At 35.1% G+C, this 14,558-nt stretch overlaps 3 protein-coding genes across 3 annotated transcripts; all 3 read right to left on the reverse strand.

The window, feature by feature from the left end:
• Positions 1-4,871: 4,871 nt before the first annotated feature.
• Positions 4,872-7,242, reverse strand: LOC110738599 (expansin-like A2). Its single transcript, XM_021918993.1, has 5 exons — positions 7,051-7,242; positions 6,786-6,895; positions 6,500-6,681; positions 5,346-5,478; positions 4,872-5,261 (listed from the first exon to the last, which is right to left on the reverse strand). Exons 1-5 carry the CDS (start codon positions 7,160-7,162, stop codon positions 5,013-5,015), a joined length of 786 nt encoding a protein of 261 aa, XP_021774685.1. The 5' UTR covers positions 7,163-7,242; the 3' UTR covers positions 4,872-5,012.
• Positions 7,243-9,064: 1,822 nt separating this feature from the next.
• On the reverse strand, positions 9,065-10,571 carry LOC110737612 (expansin-like A2). The gene is made up of 5 exons (XM_021917948.1): positions 10,423-10,571; positions 10,215-10,324; positions 9,887-10,065; positions 9,647-9,779; positions 9,065-9,518 (listed from the first exon to the last, which is right to left on the reverse strand). Exons 1-5 carry the CDS (start codon positions 10,532-10,534, stop codon positions 9,273-9,275), a joined length of 780 nt encoding a protein of 259 aa, XP_021773640.1. The 5' UTR covers positions 10,535-10,571; the 3' UTR covers positions 9,065-9,272.
• A 1,461-nt stretch (positions 10,572-12,032) lies between these two features.
• Positions 12,033-14,344, reverse strand: LOC110738604 (expansin-like A3). Its single transcript, XM_021918999.1, has 5 exons — positions 14,036-14,344; positions 13,761-13,870; positions 13,365-13,549; positions 12,685-12,817; positions 12,033-12,579 (listed from the first exon to the last, which is right to left on the reverse strand). Exons 1-5 carry the CDS (start codon positions 14,157-14,159, stop codon positions 12,337-12,339), a joined length of 795 nt encoding a protein of 264 aa, XP_021774691.1. The 5' UTR covers positions 14,160-14,344; the 3' UTR covers positions 12,033-12,336.
• Positions 14,345-14,558: the final 214 nt, after the last annotated feature.

Here is a 14,558-nt window from a genome sequence, read left to right on the forward strand (position 1 = left end):
TGACCCCGATATGTGTCTCCTAAAATTTCAAGGTTTTTCGACACCGGGCCCCGAAACCTCTTAAAATTTTCAAAAAGCGTGGATATTAGTCTTCCATTTTTGAATTTTTTGACTTTTTTCGCCCGGAAATTAAAATTTCCGAAACATTTACATGGTCCCTAATACCCTTTGGGAGTCCAATTGGGTTGGTGTAATCATCTAATTTGCCTTTAAATGTCCAATTTAATTACCAATATACAACTTCCACGGATTTCATTAACTCAAGCCTACTACGAACATTTATGACAACTTATAATGTTCATATATGGTCCCAAACGACATTATATGACCCCGATATGTATCCCATAAGATATTAATACTTTTCTACACCGGACCCCGAAACCTCCAAAATTTCTCAAAAAGCGTGGATATTAGCCTTCAATTTTGAAAATTTTTGATTATTTTTTGCCTGGAAATAAAAATTGTCGAAATATTTACCATGATCCCTAATATCCTCCGGGAGTCTAATTGGGTGGGTGGAGCCATCCAATTTTCCTTTAAACGACCAATTTATCGGTTTACAACTTGCACCGATTTCATTAATTCAAGCCTACCACGAACATTTATGACAACAAATAATGATCATATATGGTTCCAAACGGCATTATATGACCCCGAGATGTATCCTAGAGAATTTCAAGACTTCTTGACACCGGGCCCCGAAACCTCCAAAATTTCTCAAAAAACGTGGATATTAGCCTTCAATTTTGGAATTTTTTGACTTTTTTTCGCTCGAAAAATAAAAATTGCCGAAATTTTTACCATTGTCCCTAATACCCTCCGAGAGTCCAATTGGGTGTGTGGAACCATTCAATTTTCTTTTAAACGACCATTTACCGGTTTACAACTTGCTCCGATTTACCGGTTTACAACGGCCAATTCAATTAACTTGCATCGAACTCGACTTGAACCGAAATTGACCCAAACCCGTTTTAACCCGTCAAAACCCGAATTTAATCCGACTTGGCGACTTGTTATTACCCTGATCCGAATTCAACAAGACCCGTTCCTAATTCGACCCGAATTTAACCCGACTTGTTATTGACCTGACCTAATTTCAACCCGACCTGAATTTTACCTTACCTACCCAACCCAAAAAATCAACCCGATCTGTTACTAACTCGACTTAAAATTAACACGACTTGTTATTGGCCCCACCTGAATTCAATCCAAATTGTTCCCGGTCCGATTTCAAATCACCTTAAATGCAATTTAGACCACCTTATTATTGTTGATCAAAGCATTTTCTCTTGGGAGACCAAGTCGGTCCAGGCCAGCAAAAGAAAGGAGCTTCATCCTCAAATTTAAGAGTTAAGTATAGTATATATTTGTTGTATGGTCAAAGGAGATAATTATCTTCCTAAATTATAGACTATAGTTCCCTAGTATATTGCCATATATATTATAGTCAAATGAAATAATTAGTTTGATAAAAATGATAATTATCTACTTATACTTAGTTGAACCCGAATATGACCTGACTTTGAAATGACCCGACCTGATTGTAACTTGCAAATTATTGACTTGAACATAACCCGACTTAAATCCGAGAATGACCCGACTTGGAAACGACCCAACCTGATTATAACCCGCAAATTATTGACTTGATCTGAACCGGACTTGAACCCGAGAATGACCCGACTTGATTATAATCTGCAGATTATTGACTTAAATCGAACCCGACTCAAATCCGAGAATGACCCGACCTGATTCTAACCCGCAAATTATTAACTTGAATCGAACCTAACTCGAACCCGAGAATTACCCTAACTCGTTTTAACCCTTGAAAACCCGACCTACTGTTCACCCGACCCGAATGTAACCTGACTTTAACCCGACCCAAACCCGATAAGAAGTATGACTCGACGTGACCCGACTCAAGCATGACCCAACCCAAACCCGACCCGCATAGGTTATGGAGTTAATCTGAATTGACCCAACCCGAGTTAACCTGACCCACTCTTACCCGACCCAAACCTGACCCGTTTACCCGAATTGACAACTCTATATATATGGGTCAAGTTTGGTAAAGTGTAGGCTGACCATTAGGGAACGTGAGCTAAGTTTAGACCGTCGTGAGACAAGTCAGTTTTGCCTTATTGATGACAATGTCGCAATGGTAATTCAACCTAGTACTAGAGGAATCATTCACACAATTGGTCATCGCGCTTGGTTGAAAAACCAGTGGCTTGAAGCCTCGAAGTGATGGATTATGATGTGACTGAACGCCTCTAAGTCAAAATTCAGGCCAGATGTGACGCATGCGCCCACCGCCCGATTGTCGTCCTACAGTAGGGGTTTCGACCCCCAAGGGCACGTGTCGTAGGCTAAGCTCGCGCGATGGATATGCTGTGAGAGCCGCCTTGAAATACAATACCTATCGAGCGAGGGGTAATATAAGTGGTAGAGTGGCCTTGCTTCCACGATCCACTGAGATTCAACCCTATGTTGTTTCGATTCATCCCTCCCCCACCCTATTCCCTTAAAGCACCTATATTTTGGAAAAAGAGGTTAGCAGTGCATCTTGTATGCTAAAAAAAACTTAGTATAGTATTTGAGGGTACTATGTCGTCTTTGCCTTTAGAAAAGATGATTAAGGATGAATGAGATGGTTCTGGGCACTATTCTTGACTCCCAAGACCATCTGGAAACCCATGAAAGTACCTAGATGCATAATCTCGTCAGGAAAAAAAAAATATGATGTACTGAAGCCAAATTTAAAGGCTATATAATACACAAAATCGGAGCAATTTAGGAGGTGTCGAAATTCGGTGTCGAGATTCCACGGAATTCTACGAGATGTATCCCAGAGTTATATAATGTTGTTTTGAACCTTATACGACCATTAGTCGGCTACATAAAGGTTCCGTGAAAACTTATAGCCAATAAAAGAGGTGTGTACGAAAACGGGTAAATTGGATGGTTAAAGGCAAATTAGATTGTTCTGCCCACCCAATTGGACTCCTGGGGGGTATTGGGGTCTATAGGAAGCTTCTTGGCAATTTTTATTTCTGGGTTAAAAAAAGTCGAAAATTTGCAAAATTGAAGGCTATAATTCACGCTTTTTAGGCAATTTCGATGGTTTCGAGGTTCGGTGATGAAAAATTTCGAGATACTAGGGAATACATCCTAGGGTCATATAATGTCGTTTGGAACCATATATGATCATTATATGTTGTCATAAGTTTCCGTGGTAGCCTTGAGTTTGTGTAATCGATCCAAGTTGCTTGTAAATGGGTAAATTGACTGTTTAAAGACATATTGGATAGTTTTACACTTTTACCCACCCAAATGGACTCTGAACGTGTATTAGGGTCCATGGGAAGCATATTGGAAAAAAAATATGAGTCTAGAAAAGTGAAAATTTGTCCAAAATTGAAGCCTATATAAGGTGGGGTGAGTCTATACACGATTTCAAGTCAATTTTTGATATTTTTTCAACAGATAAAAAGTATGCGTGGGGTGATTTTTAGGGCCATATAAGGTGGTTTGTAACCATAAGACACCTTTAAAGATGTCCATAAATTACCAAGAATGAGTTTTATTTCTATTATGAAATTCATGAAATTTTGAAATATAATGATGTCTATATATACTAACCTAATGCAGCTTGATTATAATGATATTTTTATTTTTTTTATTATTATTATTTTGTTTTTGACGAGATTGATTATAATGATGTTATAAAAGTATAATTAATGAAGTGATGTGACTTAACTATAATGATGTCATATAAATTTAATGATGTCATAATTCATATTGGTAGTAACAATTAATCAGCTATGTGAATAATTGTTGGCTATCTTATGAGATATATCTATTTTAGCTAGAATGATGACGACTGTAGATCACAATTTTTTTCCACATAACGATTTTTGTGAACATGTGTCAATATAAGCAGAATTGTCAAATAACACATAAGTCGTGACGGATTTTGAATCAATAAATTGAGTTGTTTAAAATACTACATCCGTTACATATTATTTGCAAATAATATGTAGCGGAGGTAGTATTAAAATGTTGTAACAACATACAAGTATTTGACTAACTTGGAAAAAGTCGATATGAAAAGAAAGACAACACATGCTTGAAAATTGATTTTTAAGGTACTGCCTTATTTTGATGACTGATAAGCAAAATAGAAGACAATATACTATCCTTATAAGCCCGGCTAATAGTCCACACCTAAAAACAATGATGATAAATCATGGGTAGAGATTTCATGAATTGCTGAACTTGCATTGTTAGAACTTAGAAGTGACTTTAGGACATACTTCGTATTCAAGACATTAAAATGTTGCTCTAGTACTTCTAAAACTTTAAGTTCAAGCATTGATAGTTTTGTTATTATGAAGCAAGCTAAAGCTATGCAACAAAATCGCCTGGCTTGATGTTTAGCAGTTAGCAAAGTACGAATAATCTACATGGGTGAGTATATGTTATTGTGCCTAAGGCATACGCACAATTATAAATGTCCGACTATAAAGAATCATAATGTTAATACCGTCCAAACTAATGTTCGAGTATAAAGTACTGTATTAGAGTTCGAATATTGACACCTTTAAGAAGTGTCCATATATACGAGGAGTATACGACCATACTTCACAATACCTACTCGTATTTGTTTCTTAGCCAACATGATATAAACCAAGCTAATAATAGCAATATGGGGTGTTTTCTTAGTAATACTCGTAAACAGTAATCAGACAATATCTTTTGTTTACATCTTGATCCAAATAATTGATCAATCATATTCAATGTTGTTTATCCACATAAATAATTGGTTTGATGCACCGAAAATGACACATTCAATAGTAACAAAGGAAAAAATATAGAAACAAATAATTCCGAGTAATTTTATTAGCTGATTGTAACAAACTTATGTTTAAAAATAATCATTCTACTTTACTATTAGGCCCAAAAAAAAGAAATTAAAAGTCCTATACAGAGGATGAAATAATTAAGTAGAGAGACTAATTCCAGTGGCTATCAGCACAAGGGGTGCAACCTTGTAATGCAATGTCATCAATTTGAACTTTAGAATCATATGTGACTCCTGCCTTCCAGTTTGCTGGTAATACATTTTGAGCCCAAACGTTCTTGCCATCGAAGCCCGATGTCACGACGAATCTGAACTGTAATGGACCAGGGCCCGGATACTTGGTTGTTTCCCAAACTGCACCGTACTTCCTATTCATGAATGACCAATTTGTTGAACCGACCTGTAAATGTATTATAAGTAACATGTTAACACCATAAGGAGAAAATGTATACATATATCTAGCTTACTAATGTTTGTAACATACCCGAGCAATATCAATTGCAACAATCTCGGTTTGACCACCTTGGTAGAGAATATTTATAGCCAAATAGCCAGGGTTTTTACTAGTTTCTTCCACGCGAACTGCCAAGTTTTGACCTTTATAATCACACGGTATCCTGATACACATAACATTCAAGTTAGATACCAATTAAGCGTGGAACCTACCAATTTAACATGTATTACATTCTTCTTAATACACTATTCCTTATCGGTTATACTATAGTATATGACATTAGACAACATACACTAGTATATATGTAGATATTTCAATATATTCACATTAAGATCGAGTAGATGTAATTCTAAGTCCACACACCGTACATGACTAATGACTTCTATGTCTCCCGTTGTTTGTTCATGACCGTTGATCATAAATGCAAACAAGTAATAAGTCAACCGAGTAATCGTTTGAACATGTACTTTAATTTTGTAAAGACACTCAAAAACGGGCCTAATATGGGCAAATTAAGAGGCCCTACAATATCTAAGCGTGGAGTAAAGTTAGAGTTAAATTAAATAGACATTGCGCATCTACAACATGTGCATTAAAATGTTAGACAAGCTAGTCAGGTTAACATTCAATGTGCTAGTTGTAACTTAAATTTAATCAATTTTGGAGCATAAAGAATGGACTAGGACATTTTTGGTTGGCTACAGCCCATAATATTTTATACGTTGGCTGTCACGCCATTGGACAAAATGCAAAGGTCAATAATATCTTGACAATTGACAAATCTCTCAATATCCGCTAGAAATTTTTTAAAAAAGATGTGCTACATAAATTATTAGACCTCTAGGCCAATGTTCACATATTATGAAATTAGCAATGATTGCCAATCGAGTGTAACTAAGCAATCTTTTCCAAAAGGATCCAAACAACATCTAATGTCACAAATGGTTAAGAGTATCATCCAAAATTTCAACATTGACTCGACCTAACCTGACCTATAAGGCTATAATCACCTTCATGTATAACTCTATATCTTTTCCGGTGTGTAAAGTAAACTTAGAAGTGTACAACAATCAAGCATGCATGAACCAAACAACATACGTGACATGGATACAATACACCCGAGACATAAAGAATGAGACAGACGATTTATTTGGTCTAGTTAATTGGATTATATAGTTAGTTACCTCTTATATTCAACATCAACAACTCCAAGTTTAAGAATTTGTTGGTCCTTGCCATGTAAAGCCATGGCCCTTAATGCCCGGCTGCTTAGCACAAAGTCAGAGCTGTTGTTACTCTTATTAACATCAGTCATTATCACTTTAGTTCCTGCTTTACTACACAATCCACTGTTTTTGCATCTTATCTGATCATCATCATAAAATTAAAAGAATATATTAATACTCAATTAATCAATCAAATAACTTTGAATTAATTTGATCATACTTAATAAATTAGTACTCCATATACCTGAAAACAAGCACCACAACCAGCACCATCTTTGTAAAGAGAAGGGACACCAGCTGCCACGTGTCCTCCATTGAAGTTCAGAGCTAAAGAACCATACCCACATACTCCAGCTACATCAAATCAAAAAATTAAAGATTACCCACTTGTTTTTTTGCCAAATTATTATCTGGGTGAATCTTAATTTGAGCTAATTTCAAACAAAAATCATCTGGGTCTAAAACACAAGCTAAAAATAGTAAGAGAAATAATTAAAAAAAAAACTTACAAGAAAGAGTAGAAGCTTTAGTGATTACAGATGCTTTTGATAAAACACACTGATCACAACCACTTGCATATGAAACGAACAAGAACAAAATCAACCAACTTAAATTCGCCATTTTTTTAAAAATAAAGATTGTATTTTTCTGTGTAAAAGTATATAGTTATGTGTTTGTCTTAAATGAAAGTGATGTGCTCTCTTATTTATAGGAAAAATAAAGTAAGATAAATTCGCTTTGTAATTTCTATTTTTTTTATTTAATGTGGTACAGTAATTAGGAAGGATCGAAGAAGATAAAGTTGAATCAGCAAATAAACGCGTAAAAAAAGAAAAAAAAAAGGGAGAGAGAGTGTGAAAAAATGGGAGTCACCGACCTCTAAGAAATTAAGGCGGTCGGACAAATTAAGCAAAAGTAAGTGAAGTGTTTGACAGTGAGACAAGCGGTCAAGTGGGGGTGCAGTGTGAACACTGACAGCAAGTTAATTGTTGGTTTTGTTACGAACAATTATTTTGTTACTTGAAACTTTGAAGTGAAGCTTAATTCATCTATTTATGATGTTCCTAAGATCAAGGTCATTTTCTATCTTTCTTCAAACCAAAAAAAAAAAAAAGATCAAGGTCATTTTGGAATTTGGATGAGTCTGGATTTGATCGTGTGAACGAACTCTCATGTTTTGTTATTGTTACCGCCTTATTGGTGTATTATCTATACAAAGTCATTGCATTTTATATAAAAACGAAGAGTATAAGGGCATGTTCACTTTACCTTAATTCCAGTTCAGTTCAATTTTAATCAGTTTCAGTTTCTAATTTCCTTCTCTCATAAAATGTTCATTTCAGTTCAACGCCAATCAGTTCACTCAGTTCAGTAAATGTGAACAGGTCCTAAGACATTAAGCAAAAGAAATAATTTTCATTTTTTTAAGATACCGACTTTTAAAAGTAGATGAATAAAGAGAAGATTTATAGTGAAGAATTTGAAGATATTAAACAGAATACATAGCATATATATTGCAAAAAAAAAAAAAAAGTAATATACAAAGTATGTGTTGTTTTAGCTAGCTTGTAATAGTGTAGTTTAGGTGTAACAAATCCATGGAACCATTGTTGTCGACATTCAAAACCATTAAAAATACAAAGTAAATATAAAAAACAACTTTAAATCTAAAACGGTCAGAAATTAGGAGTGTTTTATGGCTACTATTTTTCATAATTATGTGTTCATGAGTGGTACCAAATATTAATGATTAATCAAAGTTAAAGAAGAATAATTAGGTGAAAGCATATAACAAATATTTTCCATTTTTTGTTTAATAATCATAAATCGTTATTTATACAAGTGTATTATGCACGGCCGCGCGAGTGGTTGTTATAGTGATTAAGCTAAGGATTAGCTGAAATAATATCCTAATTAAAAAGTTGACAAGTTTGGTGACTAGACGAATAATAGAAGAGAGAGTGGATAAATGTCTAATCTAGTTGTAGTAGTCTCCAGTTTTCATGCTTTGTACTAAAAGTATATAAAGCCAAACTACATTACTATTATGATAACCCTCAACTAACAACTCTTTCTCCTGATTTAGAACTTTCAGCATCATCTAATAGAGGACACTTTGCAAGCTAGCCTCATTAGTCCTATCAAGACCTACTCTTTTTTCTTTGGTTTGGTACGGAGTACTTATTAATTAATGCATTAGGATAACCAATTTTCTATGTCTTTGACAATTTTGGAATATATTGGTCTATAGGTCTTGATCATGTTTTATTCGCCTTACGCTCTACAATGTGAAAATGTAAAATGTAACATGCCCAAAATTGCATTCATATGAGATAATATACTTTGTAAAACTATTCGAATGCTCGGGACTCGGCCATTAAAATAAATCATATAAAGATGGAAACCAAACTAGACTATGTTTGACCTAGGTCAAATTGGCCTATGTTGACTATCTCTAATTAATTACTCGTATCAAAGTACACTTCAAAATTAACACATTTATTGATTTAAGTTATTCCTTGGTACATGCTATACATGATATGAGTGAGTAATGGAAAACATATTAACCTTCACATACAAACTAAGATACATAAAATTACACATATGAAGCCCAATTAATTCCAATTGGGCTAAAAGGCCCATAACCCTTGTTTATTTATTTATAAACCCCAAATCTTCTTCCATATAATATGGTCCAACATCACATTTATTCATCCAAATACATTGCAGATTACCAAGTGCTTTCATCACAAGGGTAGCATTCCTCTTGAGCAACATCAGTAATTTGAACTCCGGTATCATAAATAACTCCAGGTGTCCAATCAGATGGTAGTATTACTTGAGTCCTATAATAGTTGAAATCTTCATCACCTGATTTCACCAAAAACCCAAACCTCAATGGGCCTTCTGGCACACGATTTGTTTCCCATACAGCCCCATAGCTATGCTTCAATGTTCTCCAAACGCGTTGCCCCACCTTTATACACACGTTATAAAAACTATTACATTCCCAACATTCTCTGTGTTTCTAAATAAGTGCAACAACTTGACTATTCAAGAAATCGAAAAGATGATAAAGATTAAATTAGAGGTGTCGAATTTTACCGTGGCTATGTCAACAGCATCAATCTGTGTTTGACCACCTTGGTATAAGATTGTTATGGCAAGATAATAGGGTCTTTGACTGTACTCTTGGACTCGTACGGCTAGGTTTCTATTTTTATGAACACAAGGTACCCTAAATTTAAAAGCTCATTAGTTTTTGTTACAGTTGATCATCCAATTTGTCAAAGATATAAGAAATAAAATTAAAAATGTATGTTTCCATGGAAATTATAATCTAACCTCTTATACTCAATATCGACTATGCCAAGGTTCAGGAGATCCCGTGACCTACCGTGGTTAGCCATGGCCACGAAAGCATCCTTATTAAGAACAAAGTCTGTCCTATTATCACCTTGACGTTCAGTTAAAATCACCGGAGTCCCTTCTTTTTTGCATAGTGCACTATTGTTGCACCTTACCTGTCATAAAAATACTTTGCATTATAAGTATATACGAAGTATATGTCAGTTCTTAAATTAAAAACTACTAGTCGTACTATACTGTTAAATGTCGTATGACTTTCAATTAATTCAAAAACACGAGCAACTTTAACAAAAAGGAGACAAACCTTAAAGCAAGCACCACAACCATAACCTCCTTTGAAAAGGGAAGGAAGGCCAGAAGCAAGTAGTCCGTCATTGAAATTCCAAGCTAAAGGTCCATAACCACATCCTCCAGCTGCATTGTTATCACATTAGTCAAAATTTGCATATAAAGTTTGAAGTAACAAAAAATGAAAGCAGAACAACAATGCTACTAGTAAGGAAGATAATTACAGTAGATTTGAGAGGTGTAAGTTGCCTTCGATTGGTGCAAGCAACTATCACAAGCCGAATTAGCAGATGAAAAGAAAATGAACAAGAGAAAGATCAAAACGAATGTTGCCATTGCTTTAGCTACTTGTTAACCTTAATCTTATTATTAAATACAGATCAACGAGATGATTTAATTATTGATATGATGATGAGCTAGAACCATGCATTATTTATAAGTGCATAGGGCTTGTCTATCTATTCATATACTTGTATATAGGACCGATGACAAGTATATCATTGGCGGCGTTGCCATTTGATACATAGACAACCAGCTGCAAAATCCAAGCTACATGTTACAAGTGAACCCAGGGAATGAAATTAAAGAAACGTAATTTGACTTTGCACATTAGTGTACAACAGTTTACTTCATTACTAGTGACATTAAAGTTAATATAATGGGTTTGTGTGTTACTTCGTACTAATTGTTTAGCAAAACTTACTCACTTGCATAGTTGCTGGTTTCGTAGTTTTCTGAGTCAATAAAAAATTATTTAGTTGTCTTAAAGTTCCTTCTGAAATCATTGTTTTACGCATACATTGTACTCCGTACGAAGTCAATGGTTTTAATACCACTAAATCAGGGGTTAATGAGGTTAATTATAATGTATAAATGCAAACTATATTGATAATTAAAGGGAGGTTCGTCAACTTTCAAGGGTAGTGCGTAGGGTGTTCCCGTGATCTACCACTGAGTTATATTCCATAGTCAGCCTACCGTTCTGTTTCATAACCACGAATCAAGTTGTTTGGATCATGTTTGATTTAGGCCAAGTTTGTTCATATCGTATTTGTGTCACACAATTTGAAGGGGGGCAAACTCGAGTTTATTGGCAATCAATTACTGCCTCTGTTTCATACTATTTGCAACAATTAGACATTTATCCTCTCTACCTTATGCCAAATCGTTGCAAATAATATGAAACGGAAGTAATATTATTACTAACATAAATCAAAATAAAAAATTTCATGCTACTAATCTGAGGCGGGTCATCAGTCTGGTGAGCTGAGGTCTGATGCTGATCCCACCTAAATTTTGTAAACAAGATCATTAAACTTGGATCCTCCCAAAAATAGCCACTATATTAATGAGGATTTGATCATCAAAGTGGACACCCACAACATAAAAACAAAATCACATGAACCAAATCACAGATTATAAATAACGCCAAAATCTCATTAAAACATCAACCTAATATCAGACAATTATCACAGTTACAGCTGACATTTAATTAAGTGATGACCTTCAAAAACTTGAGTATATCCTTGTACATCGCTGTTCGCCACATAAACACAATCACACAAGTATGAGGGGCATTTTGGTCATTTCACATTAAGCCATGAGTTGCAAACCAATTCAAGGTCATACAAGGAGGGGAGGGCAGGGCAGGGGAAAGTGGCTTACAAAACAACTCCAAATGCAAAGAAAGAACAAACCAGGAGAGAAAAGGCAACTCATAAGTCTCATATCGCAGCTCGCCGGAGTTGCTCCTGGCTACAACTGATGCAACAAAATTCACATCAGAAGATGACAGTTTCCATTTAGGTCATTAGGAGTGAAAACAGAATAGAAGTGATGGCCAATACTAGCAGGATCATATGAGATCTATCATATCATTCATTCGTTCATATGAATAAAGCCTTACAACTTAGATTGGTTGACAAGTACTAAGAGACACAAAAGAGTAAATTAAGTTTCATTACAGGCATACAAAGTCAGATAACAACCATGAAATATGATATGAAACCAACTCTTCCATCTTCAGCCTTTTTTTTTTCTTTTGCTACAACTTTGAGCTCTCATAACAAGTACGGAGTAGTACACGAAAATCTTCAGGCACACAACACTACTACTAAAAGGAGATCAAAGCGACGTGATCATTTCCATGGTTTACAAGGAGTGCAACCGTCTAGAGCAACATCCTTAATTTGCACTTTGGAGACATACATGACACCAGGCTTCCAGTTTGCGGGTAAGACTTCATTGGTGTAAAAATACTGAGCTTTGAACCCTGAGTTTATGGAAAACCTGAACATCAGTTTCCCAGTTGGAGCCTTGCTCGTGTCCCAGACTGCCCCATAATTTCGGCTCATGGGAATCCAGTTACTTGCTTTACCAACCTATTTACAGAACATAACATATACAAGTAAAAGTTAAATGTCTACTATTCTTTTGCCAAGAAAGTTCATCCATAACATAATCAGGAAATGTAGAGGATTGCTTACAGAAGCAACTTCAGCTCCTAGGATCGTGGTTTGACCGCCTTGGTAGAGGATTTTGATAGCCAAATAGTTCGGAGGTTTGCTAAACTCTTCCACTCGGATAGTCAAATTTTGACCTTTGTAATTACAGGGCACTCTGATGCATATTCAATATCAAAATGTTAGCATGCATTACTTTGTAAGCCACTTCTTATGAGAAGTATTAGAGTAGTAATCAATAGAGTTCAAAGATCATTCCCAAAAGCAAAAACCAAAAGAAAGAAATAAAAATGTTGAATGATTGCTATGTTGGTTATCTATATAGCAGCAAGATCAGCCTCTTGCCTGAAATTTCGGACGAAATCTCAATACAATGATTAAGGTTACAGAAAGTAGATATCACACATTCACACCAAAAAGGAAGATCAAAGTCCTATATTCAAATTCCGCAAATTGTAGCAAGACTTTGGTAAAGTGCACAATTAACAATTTGCCACTGACTATTAGGCAACTAGCTTAATAAGCAATGAAATTCTGAAATAAACATCTAATAGATCAACTTGTATTTTCTCAAAATTTACATATACAAATATGGAAAACCCTAGCTAATTCATATAAACATGAAAATTTGGACAAATAATTGACAAAAATGACAAGTTTATGAATAAATAGTGGCAAAAGCTTCAGTTAATGATGATTGTTACCTCTTGTATTCGACATCAGCAATTCCAATCTGTTCAAGTAGTCTGTCTTTGCCAGGCAAAGCCATTGCCCTAAAAGCTCTGCTACTTAGCACAAAATCAGTGGTGTTGCTCTTATCAGTGTGAATGTCAGTCACAACAATTGATGTGCCTGTTGTACTGCAAACACCTACTTTCTTGCATCTTATCTGATCAACATAACAACAAACCACTTCACTTTATCTACTCCGAATTTAGCTGTCACATTACTAGTTCAAATTACGCTATCATCGCGACTAGCAATTGTTCTAGAAGATCTTAGCAATTGTAACTTTTAATCACATTTTCACACAATTAATTTCACTGTAACACAAAAAGTACCCAAATTTTGCACCAAAAACAAAGATAAAAAGGGTATACCTGAAAGCAAGCACCACAACCTTCACCTTTCTTGTAAATTATAGGAAGAGCAGCAGCAACATGTCCACCATTTAAGTTCAGAGCTAATGGACCATACCCACATGCTCCACCTACATTGTTTCAACAAATTAAAGGTTACCCACTTCATTTTTTGCCAAATTCTCATCTGGGTTGTTGTTAATTGAGCCTAAGTTAAATTATAATTCATCTGGGTCTTTAAAAAAATCAATCTAAGGAAAAAAAAAACTTGCAAATAAAATGGAGAGGAAAATTACCAGAAAGACCTTTCGAGCTAGCAAAGAACGCAGCTTTTGCAAAGACACATTGGTTACAAGTAGGAGTTGCAGCAGAAGCTGATGAAAAAAAGAGGAAGAAGATGAAACAGAGTAAAACACCCATTTTTCAATTTTTTAGTGAGGGTTTATTTTAGGAGGGGGTTGGATTTGGAGACGGTGATGTTTGCTATTTATAGAAAGAATACAAAGTGAACACGGAGCAGTGAGGACTGAGGGAGAAAGTGGAGTACAGGCTATGATGGGGGTAAAATGGTAAATTCGTGATTATTTGCGATTAATTTATTAAAAGCATAGGTTTCTGATGTAGTGACAGAGACTTATCAAATGCACAAAGCGCGGGAAGTTTACTTAGGAATTGCTTAAAAGCCGAATGATTTAAACTATTCACTAAGGGCCTGTTCTCTTTCGTTGAAATTCAGTTCAGTTCAGTGCAGCTCTTAATTTATGTCTAATGATATTGCTAATGATATAAAATCAAATTTAATTTTTTTAAGCTCTTATT

The sequence above is a fragment of the Chenopodium quinoa genome, unplaced genomic scaffold (assembly GCF_001683475.1).
Source record: "Chenopodium quinoa cultivar QQ74 unplaced genomic scaffold, ASM168347v1, whole genome shotgun sequence".
In the NCBI taxonomy this organism is placed as follows: domain Eukaryota; kingdom Viridiplantae; phylum Streptophyta; class Magnoliopsida; order Caryophyllales; family Amaranthaceae; genus Chenopodium; species Chenopodium quinoa.

Bases quoted from the DNA above. Each gene is read 5' to 3' on its own strand.
- LOC110737612 (XM_021917948.1), bottom strand. From the start codon at position 10,534: ATGGCAACATTCGTTTTGATCTTTCTCTTGTTCATTTTCTTTTCATCT. The intron at 10,325-10,422 runs GTAATTATCTTC...ATAACAATGCAG, and splicing joins TTACACCTCTCAAATCTACT to CTGGAGGATGTGGTTATGGA. The intron at 9,780-9,886 runs GTTAGATTATAA...TTTTAAATTTAG, and splicing joins GTCGATATTGAGTATAAGAG to GGTACCTTGTGTTCATAAAA.
- LOC110738599 (XM_021918993.1), bottom strand. From the start codon at position 7,162: ATGGCGAATTTAAGTTGGTTGATTTTGTTCTTGTTCGTTTCATATGCA. The intron at 6,896-7,050 runs GTAAGTTTTTTT...GATTTGATGTAG, and splicing joins TAAAGCTTCTACTCTTTCTT to CTGGAGTATGTGGGTATGGT. The intron at 5,262-5,345 runs GTATGTTACAAA...ATACATTTACAG, and splicing joins TTGCAATTGATATTGCTCGG to GTCGGTTCAACAAATTGGTC.
- LOC110738604 (XM_021918999.1), bottom strand. From the start codon at position 14,159: ATGGGTGTTTTACTCTGTTTCATCTTCTTCCTCTTTTTTTCATCAGCT. The intron at 13,550-13,760 runs GTATACCCTTTT...TATGTTGATCAG, and splicing joins GTTGTGGTGCTTGCTTTCAG to ATAAGATGCAAGAAAGTAGG. The intron at 12,580-12,684 runs GTAAGCAATCCT...TTCTGTAAATAG, and splicing joins TAGGAGCTGAAGTTGCTTCT to GTTGGTAAAGCAAGTAACTG.